The 15,306-nt window shown below is 46.6% G+C and overlaps 1 protein-coding gene across 1 annotated transcript in view; it reads left to right on the plus strand.

Moving 5' to 3' along the window:
- HCN4 (hyperpolarization activated cyclic nucleotide gated potassium channel 4) overlaps positions 1 to 15,306 on the plus strand; it is a 169,145-nt gene that overhangs the window by 81,780 nt on the left and 72,059 nt on the right. The window contains exon 3 of the mRNA XM_073361426.1: positions 11,163 to 11,324. Coding sequence (XP_073217527.1) covers positions 11,163 to 11,324 — 162 coding nt within the window. The remainder of the gene's footprint in view (positions 1 to 11,162; positions 11,325 to 15,306) is intronic.

The following is a 15,306-nucleotide window of genomic DNA, read 5'->3' on the forward strand; positions in this document are numbered from 1 at the left end:
TTTATGCCTTGTCCATCACATAGTATGTGTTAGCTGGCCAAGGGGTTTGGCTGCGGGTGGCTTAGGTGTGCTTGTTGCTTGTCAGTGTTTTGGTGTCCATGAAGTATTGTATATTCCTGGAGAGTATGTACCTTCCTGCAGGGAAAGCCACCTCATAAAATCGCCAAGCCTGGGGAGGTGCTTGTTTGATCTTCTCCCTCTTCCACTGGCACATCCTGTTGTCAAATAGCAGCCAGGGCATGTCATTGTTAGTGTTGTGTGGGATGTTTGTTAAGTTTGGAGAAAAGGAAGGAAGGTGTTTTCTTTGCAGGCAACAGCAGGCTCTGTCCTCCGACAACAACAAGCCCTAAGTGAGAAAAATAATGATCCCTAAGCAGTTGCATTACCTTGAATGTTGGTGTGGGGCAATAACAGCTTAGACATTATACTCAGAGGTGTGATTGCAGCATAAGTAGGTGCACCCCAGCTAGCATTAACCTAGCTAATGCAAATACCAACAACAGTGAAGCCGCAGCAGCATGGGCTGTGTAAGCCTGTCTGGGACCCTGGGTTCTTACTCAGGTGGCTGATCTGTGCGGCAGTCTGTGCTGCCATGGCTTCACTGCTATTGATAGTCCTGTGAGCTAGATCAAGGTAGCTCAGGTATGTCTACACTTGCTGCAGTTGCACCACCAGCTGCAGTGTAGACATATCTTGCGGTCTTTTCTAGTCAGATCTTGCAAGCTAAGCAGGGTCAAGCTTAGTCAGTGTTTGGATGGAAGACATCTAAGAGGAATTGAGGCTGCTGTCAGATGCAATGTTGGTGACAGGATATTCTGCTGCTCCTCCACCAGTAGGGAGCCTGTGTGAAATCTGTGCAGTGTTACTCTTGTGTTCCTTCCCAGAAGTGGGGGAGGGATCCAAGTGTATACGTTATAGCCAAGCAAATATTTCCCAGTAAATGGTTCACTCAAAGATTTTAGCCTCTTTCTCTGCTTCTGGAATGTTCTTGGGCAGATTAACTTACTGATAAATTGATAAACTAAACAGGAATAAGTCACCAGGACCACATGGTATTCACCCAAGAGTTCTGAAGGAACTCAAGTGTGAAATTTCAGAACTACTAACTGTAGTCTGTAATGTATCATTTAAATCAGCTACTGTACCAAATGACTGGAGGACAGCTAATGTGATGCCAATTTTTAAAAAGGGCTCCAGAGGTGATCCCAGAAATTACAGGCTGGTAAGCTTGACTTCAGTACTAGGAAAACTCGCTGAAACGGCAAAGAACAAAATTGTCAGACACATAGATGAACATAATTTGTTTGGGAAGAGACAACATGGTTTTTGTAAAGGGAAATCATGTCTCACCAATCTACTGGAATTCTTTGAGGGGGTCAACAAGCATGTAGACAAGGGGGATCCAGTAGATATAGTGTATTAATATTTTAGGAAAGCCTTTGACAAGGTCCCTCACCAAAGGCTCTTAAGCAAAGTAAGCTGTCATGCAATAAGAGGAAAGATCCTCTCATGGATTGGTAACTGGTTAAAAGATAGGAAACAAAGGGTAGGAATAAATGGTCAGTTTTCAGAATGGAGAGGGGTAAATAATGGTGTCCCCCAAGGGTCTGTACAAAGACTAGTCCTATTCAACATATTCATAAATGATCTTGAAAAAAGGGTAAACAGTGAGGTGGCAAATTTGCAGATAATACAAAATTTCTCAAGATAGTTAAGTTCCAGGCAGACTGAGAAGAGCCACAAAAGGATCTCACAAAACTGGGTGACTAGGCAACAAAATGGCAGATGAAATTCAATCTTGATAAATGCAAAGTAATGCATATTGAAAACATAATCCCAACTATACATATAAAATGATGGGGTCTAAATTAGCTGTTACCACTCAAGAAAAAGATCTTGGAGTCATTGTGGATAGTTCTCTGAAAACATCCACTCAATGTGCAACAGCAGTCAAAAAAGCAAACAGAATATTGGGAATCATTAAGAAAGGAATAGATAATAAGAAAGAAAATATCATATTTCCTCTATATAAATCCATGGTATGCCCACATCTTGAATACTGTGTGCAGATGTGGTTGCCCCATCTCAAAAAAGAGATATATTGGAATTGGAAAAGGTTCAGAAAAGGGCAATAAAAATGATTAGGGGTATGGAACTACTTCCGTATGAGGAGAGATTAGTAAGACTAGGATTTTTCAGCTTGGAAAAGAGATGCCTAAGGGGGGATATGATTGAGGTCTATAAAATCATGACGGGTGTGGAGAAAGTAAATAAGGAAGTGTTATTTACTCCTTCTCCTAACACAAGAACTAAGGCTCACCAAATGAAATTAGTAGGCAGCTGGTTTAAAACAAACAAAAGGAAGTATTTTTTCACACAATGCACAGTCCACCTGTGGAACTCCTTGCCAGAGGATGTTGTGAAGGCCAAGACTATAACAGGGTTCAAAAAAGAACTAGATAAATTTATGGAGGACAGGTCCATCAATGGTTATTAGCCAGGATGGTCAGGGATGGTGTCCCTAGCCTCTGTTTGCCAGAAGCTGGGAATAGGCAACAGGGGATGGATCACTTGAAGATTGCCTGTTCTGTTCATTCCCTCTGGGGCACCTGGCACTGGCCACTGTCGGAAGACAGGATACTGGGCTAGATGACCTTTGGTCTGACCCACTATGGCCATTCTTATGTTCTTATTAATTTTTTCCTCTAGTTTTATTTCTATCTTTAGTTTGCTCACAACCAATTTACTGCTAGTATTCAACACTTAATACATATGAACAAAAATGAACTATTAGTTAGCTGTGATTGGCCAGATGGTATCATTATTGTTTCCTGAATGGATGATCATTATTTTTGTAATCAGGCAGAAGGCTCAGCAAAGCTACTGATGCTTTGAATCTCTTGGAGAGAAGAATCAGTTTAAGGAGAGAGGGAGCATTTTTCATCAGTTTCTTAAAAACTAATTTTTTTTCCTGTCTATGTAATACAGGACTTGCCTATGGCATCTTTCCTAAAAGAACTGGGCTATTCGGGGGATGGGAGGTGGGGAGTTTTTAAAGGAAATTTCTCTTGTACTAATCATACAAAATAACGGCTTGGACATCTTGGACACTCATGGCAGGACTAAGTATTATCTAGACCACCCCTGACAGGTGTTTGTCTAACCTGCTCTTAAAAATCTCCAATGATGGAAATTCTACAACCTCCCCAGGCAATTTATTCCAGTGCTTAACCACCCTGACAGTTATGAAGTTTGTCCTAATGTCAAACCTAAACCGCCCTTACTTCAATTTGAGCCCATTGCTTCTTGTCATATCCTCAGAGGTTAAGAAGAACAATTTTCTCCCTCCTCTTTGTAACATGTACTTGAAAACTGTTATCATGTGTTACACTGTTGACTTATATTTAGCTTATGGTCCACTATGACCCCCAGGTCCCTTTCCACAGTATTCCTTCCTCGGCAGTCATTTCCCATTTTGTATGTGGGTGGGCAACTGATTGATTGTTCCTTCCTAAATGGAGTACTTTGCATTTGTCCTTATTGAATTTCATCCTATTTACTTCAGACCATTTCTCCAGTTTGTCCAGATCATTTTGAATTTAAATTTTAGTGCAAATTTGTGCACATGTACGTTTAAAATACACTATGAATGAGTATTCAGGTGTTGTGTGTGTAAAACTCTATTACTCCAAAAGTGGATGGAGCATGAGCAAAGCATACTCGGTCTGATTCTCTTTTGTCCTGCATCTTGCATAGTAATTTACACCAGTGCACAGAAAGAGTGAAATGCTATCAAATCAAAATGGTAGCATTTTACGTTCACTCTGCATTAGTCTAAATGACTACGCAAGGTGCAGGGCAACAGATAAGTGGTCCAGTGAATTTTAAATTCAAGCAAATACTCTATGGAAACCTTTTTTCCTCATTCACTCAACTCTCATATACCCAGAAACAAAAAGCTTTGTTTAGAAAACCAGCTAAGTTTGCTACGTGAAAAAAAAATCACAAAATTTTCCTAGCGCTTCATTTGCAAAACCCAAATAAAGGAACAAATAGTTAAGAGTGTCCTAAATCTCACATTCTCCACGTAATCAACAAACATGCTATTTTCAGAAATAATCAAATGCACATTTAATCACAGCACAACCGTAACACTGTCCCATAAGGTGGGTTTTTTAAATTATTTTTGTTGTCTTGATTTCTTGTACCCTTAAGTGTTTTCTTCTAAAGGGATATTTTTGGATATGTACCATAAATTAATGTTGTACACTTAAACTACTTAGCCAACACCATTCTCAAGGAAATGAAATTATAGATACTTGACCAAAAATTCTACTGACAATTGATAAATCAGTTGGAGTATCCACACTCAGATATGCACCAACTTTAAAAAACTACACCTTTAGTTAAAACAGTGTGATGGAGCCAAGGCCTAGATTCCACAGTCGGGGCTGGGCCCTGTTAAGTCACCTTCAAGTCTACTTTGCCCTCTGACTTTAGTGGCCGTCTGAAGCTTCGCCCAGCCCAGTGGAGTCCTACAGGGGTGTAGAGCTAGTGGAGATGTATTCTACAGAGTTGGTCAGTGCTGACAGGATTTCAAATGTGTACCACTAGGAGCCTGAAGGATAATCAGGGGTTCTAAGGCACATCCACAACTAGAGGTTGCTTTACTGGGAAAGGGTTCCGTCCAGCTGCGGTGTTCACAGTCCCACCTGCTGCTGGCCTGCCAGGAAGCTTCACTGTTCTCTTGGCTGGGGGTGTAGAGCAGACTTCATAACAGGGATTCACAAGTCACAGCCATTTGTGGACAATTGGCCTGGTTTCTGAGGTGAAGCCCTCAGCACTGTCAGCCAGTGTCACCACCTCCCGCTTGCCTCTCTCCCGAAACAGAGGTTCGGAGGTTGAGTACAGGCTGCCATCCCCTCTGCCAAACCCCAATCACTCAAATGGCAAGCAGATGAAAGACCGAGTGTGTGACCAATTCCAAGTGAGCCCAGGAGTCCCGATAGAACCTAGTGCAGGACTGATCACTAGCACTCCAGGCTTCCCTACCTTAATGACAAAAGCCAGGCCAGTACCAATCACAGCTCATGTCCCAGTGCGATGGACTTTCAGACACTCTTTCCCCATCTCTCATGCACAAGTAGTGGGGAGGGCAGGGTGTGCTGCAGCGCAGCAATGCACAGCGCTCGGTGAGAGGCCAGCTTAGGAGCTCTCTGATGAGTGTTTGGAACCCATATTCCCCATGACATGGGACAAAATTACAGCAGCGTTATCTGCTCAGACCAAGGGCATCCACCACATCCCCTGTGGCTACTTCTCAGAGTGAGGGTTTCTCATTTTTTCTTAATGTCTGAAAGTGAATCTATTTCAAGGGGGGAAAGTTACTGAACGGACTGCACTGGAGACAGGGGCTGTCTGTCCAGATAGTGGCAACAGCCCAGGGAGTGGTTATGTTGGCTCACCCATGTGCCCTCCCCTTGGCCTGGAAGGAATCAGCCCTGGGGATGGCAATTCATTCTGTATGGCCCATTCAACTCTTGGCTCCCATTCCTGGGTCTGCCAGTCAAGGGGGTCAGTTCGTGCCAAGAGCAAAGGCAGCTGTTTGTCATGGGGATGCCTGTCCACTAAGAACTAGGCTGAAGCTCACAACTCCGTTCACACAGGCTGCTGACGCACATCAGATGGTGAAAGCTTTGCATCCCTAGCTGGAATAGGGCCAAATCCCTAGCTAGGGGGTGAAAAACTTCGTATCCCTTTAACAATCCCCTGAGACGTCCATTTCTGCAGGCTTTTGATTTTCTATCTTTCTATGTTAAAGAAAAAAGGCAGTTCCTGCCACTGTCCCCATGGGCAGGGCTCTTAGGGATGGAATTATTGCTAGAACTCTGATGAAATGTGAGAGTGCAGATTCATAGGAGAGGAAATGTCATTAGCTCACTAAAGCCCTCCATTGACAAATATCTACTTGCGGTCCCTTTCACAGATCATTGCCCCAAGCACCAGCATAGCTCTCGGTTGTCATTTGAATACTCTGGACTTGGGGTGATCATTTCTGTGACAGAAGAAGGGATGAAACCAGTCAAATGATTCTTTCTGAAGGATTTGCTCAGCAGTCATACTAACCTGCTGAGCCATACAAACAGAGCTGGATTTCCTAATGCAGCCTTTCACTTGGGATTCTGGGTCAATCTTGTGTGGAAATGCTGTTTGGTGGCCTCTCATGCTATTTTTGGCTCTGTTTCCTGCTGCACCCAAGAAGCAGAGGAAGCTGGGTAAACAATGGGGTTGAGAAACAGTTAACCAAACTGTCCGCCTTTCTTCTTCCCTAATTACCTGGCCACATCGCCGCAGTCATTGAGCGCCTTACAGTCTTTAATTTATTCTCACAATAGTCCTGTAAGGTAGGGCGGAGCTATTCATAGAATCATAGAATATTAGGGTTGGATGGGACCTCAGGAGGTCACCTAGTCCAACCCCTGCTCAAAGCAGGACCAATCCCCAACTAAATCATCCGAGACAGGGCTTTGTCAAGCCTGACCTTAAAAGGAGGAGATTCCACCACCTCCCTAGGTAGCCCATTCCAGTGCTTCACCACTCTCCTAGTGAAGAAGTTTTCCTAACATCTAACCTCCCCCACTGCAACTTGAGACCATTACTCCTTGTTCTGTCATCTGGTACCACTGAGAACAGTCTAGAGCCATCCTCTTTGGAACCGCCTTTCAGGTAGTTGAAAGCAGCTATCAAATCCCCACTCATTCTTCTCTTCTGCAGACTAAACAATCCCAGTTCCCTCAGCCTCTCCTCAGAAGTCATGTGTCCCAGCTCCCTAATCATTTTTGTTGCCCTCTGCTGGATGTTTTCCAATTTTTCCATATCCTTCTTGTAGTGTGGGGCCCAAAACTGGACACAGTACTCCAGATGAGGCCTCACCAATGTCGAATAGAGGGGAATGATCATGTCCCTTGATCTGCTGGCAATGCCCCTACTTATGCAGCCCAAAATGCTGTTAGCCTTCTTGGCAACAAGGGCACACTGTTGACTCATATCCAGCTTCTCATCCACTGTAATCCCCAGGTCCTTTTCTGTAGAACTGCTACCTAGCCATTTGGTCCCTAGTCTGGAGCGGTGCATGGGATTCTTCTGTCCTAAGTGCAGGACTCTGCACTTGTCCTTGTTGAACCTCATCAGATTCCTTTTGGCCCAATCCTCTAATTTGTCTAGGGCCCTCTGTATCCTATCCCTACCCTCCAGCATATCTACCTCTCCTCCCAGTTGAGTGTCATCTCCAAACTTGCTGAGAGTGCAGTCCACGCCATCTTCCAGATCATTAATGAAGATCTTGAACAAAACCGGCCCCAGGACCAACCCTTGGGGCACACCGCTTGATACCGGCTGCCAGCTAGACATCAAGCCATTGATCACTACCCGTTGAGCCTGACAATCTAGCCAGCTTTCTAACTACCTTATAGTCCATTCATCCAGCCCATACTTCTTTAACTTGCTGACAAGAATCCTGTGGGAGACCGTATCAAAAGCTTTGCTAAAGTCAAGGAATAACCCATCCACTGCTTTCCCCTCATCCACAGAGCCAGTTATCTTGTCATAGAAGGCAATTAGGTTAGTCAGGCATGACTTGTGTCTTTGGTGAATCCACGCTGACTGTTCCTGATCACTTTCCTCTCCTCAAAGTGCTTCAGAATTGATTCCTTGAGGACCTGCTCCATGATTTTTCCAGGGACTGAGGTGAGGCTGACTGGCCTGTAGTTCCCTGGATCCTCCCCCTTCCCTTTTTAAAATATGGGCACTACATTAGCCTTTTTCCAGTAGTCCGGGACCTCCCCCGATCGCCATGAAAAGATAATGGCCAATGGCTCTGCAATCACATCAGCCAACTCCTTTAGCACCCTCAGATGCAGTGCATCCGGTCCCATGGACTTGTGCTCGTCCAGCTTTTCTAAATAGTCCTGAACCACTTCCTTCTCCACAGAGGGCTGGTCACCTCCTCCCCATACTGTGCTGCCCAGTGCAGTAGTCTGGAAGCTGACCTTGTTCGTGAAGACAGAGGCAAAAAAAGCATTGAGTACATTAGCTTTTTCCACATCCTCTATCACTAGGTTGCCTCCCTCATTCAGTAAGGGGCCCACACTTTCCTTGACTTTCTTCTTGTTGTCAACATACCTGAAGAAACCCTTCTTGTTACTCTTAACATCCTTTGCTAGCTGCAACTCCAGGTGTGATTTGGCCTTCCTGATTTCACCCCTGCATGCCTGAGCAATATTTTCTACTCCTCCTTGGTCATTTGTCCAAGTTTCCACTTCCTGTAAGCTTCTTTTTTGTGTTTAAGATCAGCAAGGATTTCACTGTTAAGCCAAGCTGGTTGCCTGCCATATTTACTATTCTTTCTACACATCAGGATGGTTTGTTCCTGTGACCCCAATAAGGATTCTTTAAAATACAGCCAGCTCTTCTGGACTCCTTTCCCCCTCATGTTATTCTGCCCGGGGATCCTGCCCATCCGTTCCCTGAGGGAGTGCCCTGACAGGGAGTTTTTCCCAATGTCCAAGCTAAAGCTCCCTTGCTGCAATTTAAGCCCATTGCTTCTTGTCCTGTCCTCAGAGGTTAAGAAAAACAATTTTTCTTCCTCCTCCTTGTAACAACCTTTGACATACTTGAAAACTGTTATCATGTCACCCCTTGGTCTTCTCTTTTCCAGACTAAACAAACCCAATTTTTTCTATCTTCCCTCATAGGTCATGTTTTCTAGACCTTTAATTATTGTTGTCACTCTTCTCTGAACTTTATCCAACTTGTCCACATCCTTCCTGAAATGTGGCATCCAGAACTGGGCACAATACTCCAACTGAGGCCTAATCAGTGCAGAGTAGAGCAGAAGAATTACTTCTTGTGTTTTGCTTACAACACTCCTGCTAATACATCCTAGAATGATGTTTGCTTTTTTTGTAACAGCGTTACACTCTTGACTCATATTTAGCTTGTGGGCCACTATGACCTCCAGATCCCTTTCAGCAGTATTCCTTCCTAATGACTTCCAGGCAGTCATTTCCCATTTTGTATGTGGGCAACTGATTGATTGTTCCTTCCTAAATGGAGTACTTTGCATTTGTTCTTATTGAATTTCATCCGATTTACTTCAGACCATTTCTCCAGTTTGTCCAGATCATTTTGAATTTTAATCCTATCCTCCAAAGCACTTGCAACCCCACCCAGCTTGGTATCACCCGCAAACTTTATAAGTGTACTCTCTATTCCATTATCTAAACCATTGATGAAGATATTGAGCAGAACCGGACCCAGAACTGATCTCTGTGGGACCCCACTCATTACATCCTTCCAGCATGACTGTGAACCACTGATAACTACTCTCTGGGAATGGTTTTCCAACCAGTTTTGCACCTACTTTATAGTAGTGTCATCTAGGTTGCATGTCCTTAGCAAGACAAATCCCAGTGTTTTCAGAATGCCAGTTCTCCCTAGCAAATAAAGAAAAGTGTCCCCACTGAGCTGTACTCTATGGGGCTGTCATAACCATACAGCTAAGGGTAGCCTAGAATTCCTCCTTATCTGTAATGGGTTAAGAAGCTCAAATAACCTGGCTGGCACATGACCAAAAGGACCAATGGGGAAAGAAGATACTTTCAACTCTGGGGAGGGAGACGCTTTGTTTGTGCTTTTTGTTGGGTGTTCTCTCTCCTGGGACTGAGAGATGCCAGGCCGAAATCCATCTCCTCCAACCAATCCTGAACCAGTCTCTAATATTACAAAAATAGTAAGTAAAGCCAGGCAAGGCGTGTTAGATTATCTTTTGTTTTAGCTTGTGAATTTTCCCTTTGCTAGAGGGAGGTTTATTCCTGTTTTTTGTAACTTTGAACTAAGCCTAGAGGGAGTTCCTCTGTGTTTGTGAATCTTTTGTTACCCTGAAAAGTTATCTTCCATCCTGATTTTACAGAGGTGATTCTTTTACCTTTTCTTTAAATAACATTCTTCTTTTAAGAACCTTATTGATTTTCATTGTCCTAAGACCCAGGGGGGGTTGATCTGTGCTAACTTTGTAACCAATTGGTTAGGATATTATTCTGAAGCCTCCCCAGAAAAGGAGGTGTAAGGGCTTGGCGGGATATTTTGGGGGGGGACAGGGCTCCAAGTGGCCCTCCCTGAATGTTTGTTTAAATCACTTGGTGGTAGCAGCATACCGTCCAAGGACAAAAGGGATTTGTGCCTTGGGGAATTTTTAACCTAAGCTGGTAGAAATAAACTTAGGGGGTCGTTCATGCGGGTCCTCACATCTGTACCTCAGAGTGGAGAGGGAACCCTGACAGGGGCATATGTCTGTCTGCACCCTGCCTTGATCACATGATACGTGGGCTTCTGAATATATTCTGCTTATGATTAGTACGATGGGGGGAAATACGTTGCCCCTCCTTGTAATGGAGAATTACGGGCTGCAGAGAACCAAATGCAACTGCCTGATTCAGGGCTGCTGAGCCCTCTGGTTCTAAATGGCCCTGTTAAGAGTAAGACTCTGCATACCAGCAGAAGATGGTAGCCCAACTCTGTGTAGCCCAAATCTTCTGTGCCCCCTCCTCTCCACCAGCCTGCCCTCCTCCATGTAAGGCCAAGGACAGAGGGGACAGCTGGATAGGAGACAAGTTCTGCTGAATTTTTCACTGTAGAGCTCTGGTTGGTTTAAGGCTGCTGTGCACTGTGGGAAAGAATGCTGGCACGTGCATCCAATGTACAAACACAGAAAGAGACCCTGCCCTGGGGGGGCTTATAATCTATTTTCAAAACTGGGGATATCAAAGGAGGATCGCTCCCTGGAGAGAAGTAAGGCACAAGTGAAATGCTGAAGAGCAGCTATGTGATTTATTTTATAAAGCAGACTGAAAATTTTAAATCGAAGTGAAATTTGGATGAAGAATGGGAGGGGGTGGGTATATTTGGTGATTTTTTTAACCTGTTTTCTGACTTGCTCTAATATTTTGTATTTAACCACTGATCTGCCTGTGGAGAATTGACCCAACCTTGTCTTGGACTGCCTTTGTTTGGTTGTGTTTCCCTGGCCTGGAGCTCTCTGTCTGTTGGTTGTGTTCGTTGGCTGAGGCGCTGGGTGTGAATCATCTCCCTCCTGGCCCCTGCAGATATTCCACATGACCTATGACCTGGCGAGTGCGGTGGTGCGGATTGTGAACCTGATTGGAATGATGCTCCTGCTGTGTCACTGGGACGGCTGCCTTCAGTTCCTGGTGCCCATGCTGCAGGACTTCCCTGAAGATTGCTGGGTGTCCCTCAACCGCATGGTGGTAAGTGCCTGCTCTTTCTGACACCCCAGAGCCCTCCACAAGCCTGCAATAATGAAGCAATTTCCTTCCAGCCCCCCATCACACAAGCATCCCTCCAGCATCCCCGCAACACACAGCTCCCTATTCCACAACGCTTCCCCCCTCAGCAATACAGCATCCCCTAGGATTGCCAACCCTCCCGGATTAGCCAGGACTCTCCCAGAATCAGCCTCAATCTTCTGGTCGCAATTGAAAGTAGTCAGGGAGATTTTAATAAGTAGGGGCATAGCGAGCAGATCGAGGGACGTGATCGTTCCCCTCTATTCGACATTGGTGAGGCCTCATCTGGAGTACTGTGTCCAGTTTTGGGCCCCACACTTCAAGAAGGATGTGGATAAATTGGAGAGAGTCCAGCGAAGGGCAACAAAAATGATTAGGGGACTGGAACACATGAGTTATGAGGAGAGGCTGAGGGAGCTGGGATTGTTTAGCCTGCAGAAGAGAAGAATGAGGGGGGATTTGATAGCTGCTTTCAACTACCTGAAAGGGGGTTCCAAAGAGGATGGCTCTAGGCTGTTCTCAATGGTAGCAGATGACAGAACGAGGAGTAATGGTCTCAAGTTGCAGTGGGGGAGGTTTAGATTGGATATTAGGAAAAACTTTTTCACTAAGAGGGTGGTGAAACACTGGAATGCGTTACCTAGGGAGGTGGTAGAATCTCCTTCCTTAGAGGTTTTTAAGGTCAGGCTTGACAAAGCCCTGGCTGGGATGATTTAACTGGGAATTGGTCCTGCTTTGAGCAGGGGGTTGGACTAGATGACCTTCTGGGGTCCCTTCCAACCCTGATATTCTATGATTCTATGAATAGGCCAGAAGTCCAGTCGGCGGTACAGCAGGGCTAAGGCAGGCTCCCTGCCTTCCCTGGCTCCGCACAGCTCCCGGAATTGGCCAGCATGTCCCTGCAGCTTCTAGGTGCAGGGATGGCCAGGGGGTCTCTGTGTGCTACCCTTGTCCCGAGCACCAACTCCACAGCTCCCATTGGCTGGGAATCATAACCAATGGGAGCTGTGGGGATGGTGCCTGCAAGCAGGGGCAGAGCCACCTGGCCGCCCCTGAGTCTAGGAGCCTCAGGGACATGCTGCTGTCTGAAGTAAGTGCTGCCCGGCTGGAGTCCGCAACCCTCACTCCCTCCTGCACCTCAATCCCCTGCCCAAGCACAACCTGGAATCCCCTCCCACGGTCCAAACTCCTCAGCCCCAACCCAGAGCCCGCACCCCCTCTCACATCCTAACCCCCTGCCCCAGCCCAGTGAAAGTGAATGAGGGTGGGGGAGAGCGAGCAACAGAGGGAGGGGGGATAGAGTGAGTGGGGTGGGGCCTTAGGGAAGGGGTGGAGAAGGGGTGGGGCAAGGGTGTTTGGGTTTGTGTGATTAGACAGTTGGCAACCCTAAGCACCCCACAGCTATCCAGCAGCCCTCCATTGCCTCCCCCACTCTAGTATCTTCCTTCTCTCTCTAGCAATCACCTGGAGGTGGAGGGAGCTGGCGGGAGGTGGAATGTGCCTTGCAGAGCCCTCTGTGATGAAACAGGCAGGGCTGACAGGCCTGGAAAGCAGCAGGGGCAGAACCTAAGTAGAGCCTGCTCTGGATGCACACAGGAGAAGGCAGGAGCCCAGCTACTCCTGCTGGCAGGAGACAGCAAGAAGGAGGGTTCAAAAAAATTACACAAACCCTGCTCCATGCTGGGAGCAGGCTCTTGTGCCATCTGTGGGGCTGAGCTGGGGCAGCAGCGTGCCCAGTGCCTCCCCATAAGGGCAGGCCTGGGTTTGAACCACAGGCTCCTAATTCCTGACACCAATCCCTGCGGTGGCCTTGAGCAAGTAACTCAGCCTCTCTTGCCTCAGTTTCTCTGTGTATAAGATAGTGCGATTGCACTGCTCACCTCCCTGTCTTGTGGGGGTGTTGTACAGACTATAAAGCACCCTGAAAATAAACTGTGCCAGTCAGTATTGCAACTCCCATAGCAGGAGCAATAGGCAGGGCTCTGCTGGTGGCTGCAGTGTTTATGATGAGACATGGAACATATGGTAAGTGCCTGATGAGCTTATGGTGCCTTTCAATATTTCCCAAAAAATTCAGGATCCCTTATTCAAAGGGACAACATCCAGATGATTAAGCAGCAAAACTGACAAACCTTAAAAAGTTTCCTCTTATTGCAGCTCTTATTGCAGCTCCGGATCCCCCAGCCACTATTTTCTTCAAAATCAGTCACTGAAGCAGAAAGAAACTTGAAATTAAAAAAGTGCAACCAACATCTCATGCCTGCTCCTTTCAGAGCTGTGAGGGGCCAGGGTGGGTGGCGCATCTCAGGCTGAGTTAGAAGCCACAGAAAGCCACCTGTGGGGAGGTTGGTTTGTTTATTTCTCCCCGCTGGTGAATGATGCCAGACTGACTACTCTATTGATCTGCAGGACAGGTACAGCACGATCTTCCCCCAGGTTGCCCCCTTTCTATTTCTATTGTGGACTAGAGATGAGGGCCCTGTTGTGCTGGGTATTGGACAGAGACAGAGTGAGAGACAGCCCTGGACGGAAGAGCCTACGGTCTAGACAGACCAGAATGCACAGCAAGGGGAAGTGACATGCCTACGGTCACCTAGCAGGACAGTGGTAGAGCCAAAAATAGAACCCAGGCATCCTGGCTCCCAGTCCAGTGCCCTGGCCACTAGATCATGCTGCCTCTGATTTTCTGCTGATGTGCCTCAACCCTCCCAGGGAGGTACTAGCCTGAGCAGCAGCAGCTGAAAGGGGAGCAGAGTCTCTCTGCCTGGTCAGTGCTGACCCCAGTCAATTAGTGCCAGTTCTGCGGTGGGTTTTGTGACGTGGATACCTGTCCACTAGGAGCTGGGTGGAAGCTGCAAACATGCTGAGCAACCTGGAAGGACTTTCAGACAGCTTCTCTCCTGAGCCAGACTCCCAGAGCTTTGCACCCCATCGCTGCACTCTTGAACAGCCAGACTCCCATGCACAGCCTGGCGTGCCCAAGTTACAGTCCAAATTCAGCCAAAACCAAATGTCATCTGGAGGAGCTGGAGCAAGTGGCACTGCAGGCAAGGAGGGGACAGTCCAGACTGACACATGCCAAGCCCTACACCTAGGAAAAGGCAATAAACAGTATGGTTAGGGAGGGATGGAGAGGCTGGATAGCCCAGGGGTCAGGGCACTAGCTTGCAATTTGGGAGACCAAGGTTCAAGTCCCCGCTTTGCCACAGACTCTGTGTGGCCTTGGCAAGTCACTTAGTCTCTCTGTGCCTCCGTTCCCCATCTGTGCAATGGAGGTGATAGCCCTGCCAGCCTGGCATGTTGAGATGAGAAAGTCATTAAAAATTCTGAGGTTCTCAGAGACTATGGCAATGGGGGCCAGATAAGTACCTTAGATAGACAGACTTGGGGGGTAAACCAGTGAGTCTGAGACCCCCATGTGATAAATCTGGGCTCCCAGTGCTATCCTGGGGTTCAGTACAGCTAAGGATGTACAAACAATGCCAGTTTGTACCCCTGGGGCATGCAGCAGTTTGGTCACCACAGTCGCTCTCAAAGGACTTTGCAAAGGATATTCTTACCCCACCTTTTTTTTTTTTAGTGGGGAAATTGTGGCACAGGGAGGTGACGTGACTTACCCAGAGTGACCCACTAGGCCAGTGGTGGAGCCAAGAAAGTAACCCCAGTCTCCCGAGTCCCTGTCCAGTGCTCTATCCACTAGGACACACTGCCTCTCTCTTGTCTCACCCACTACAAAGATGAGCAAAGGATTGGAGCACGAGACCCGTGAGGAGGGAGGAATGGAGCTAAAATTATCATCTTAAAAGGAGATTAGGCGAGGGCAGGGTATGATCACAGCCTATTAATATTTTCAAGAGATCAGTGTGACAGAAGGAAAGGACTATTTGCAGGCTCAGAAGATGGCAGGAGCTGTGGAGGGTGAAGGAAAAGCTAAGCGGGTTGA

The sequence above is a fragment of the Lepidochelys kempii genome, chromosome 10, assembly GCF_965140265.1.
Source record: "Lepidochelys kempii isolate rLepKem1 chromosome 10, rLepKem1.hap2, whole genome shotgun sequence".
In the NCBI taxonomy this organism is placed as follows: Eukaryota; Metazoa; Chordata; order Testudines; family Cheloniidae; genus Lepidochelys; species Lepidochelys kempii.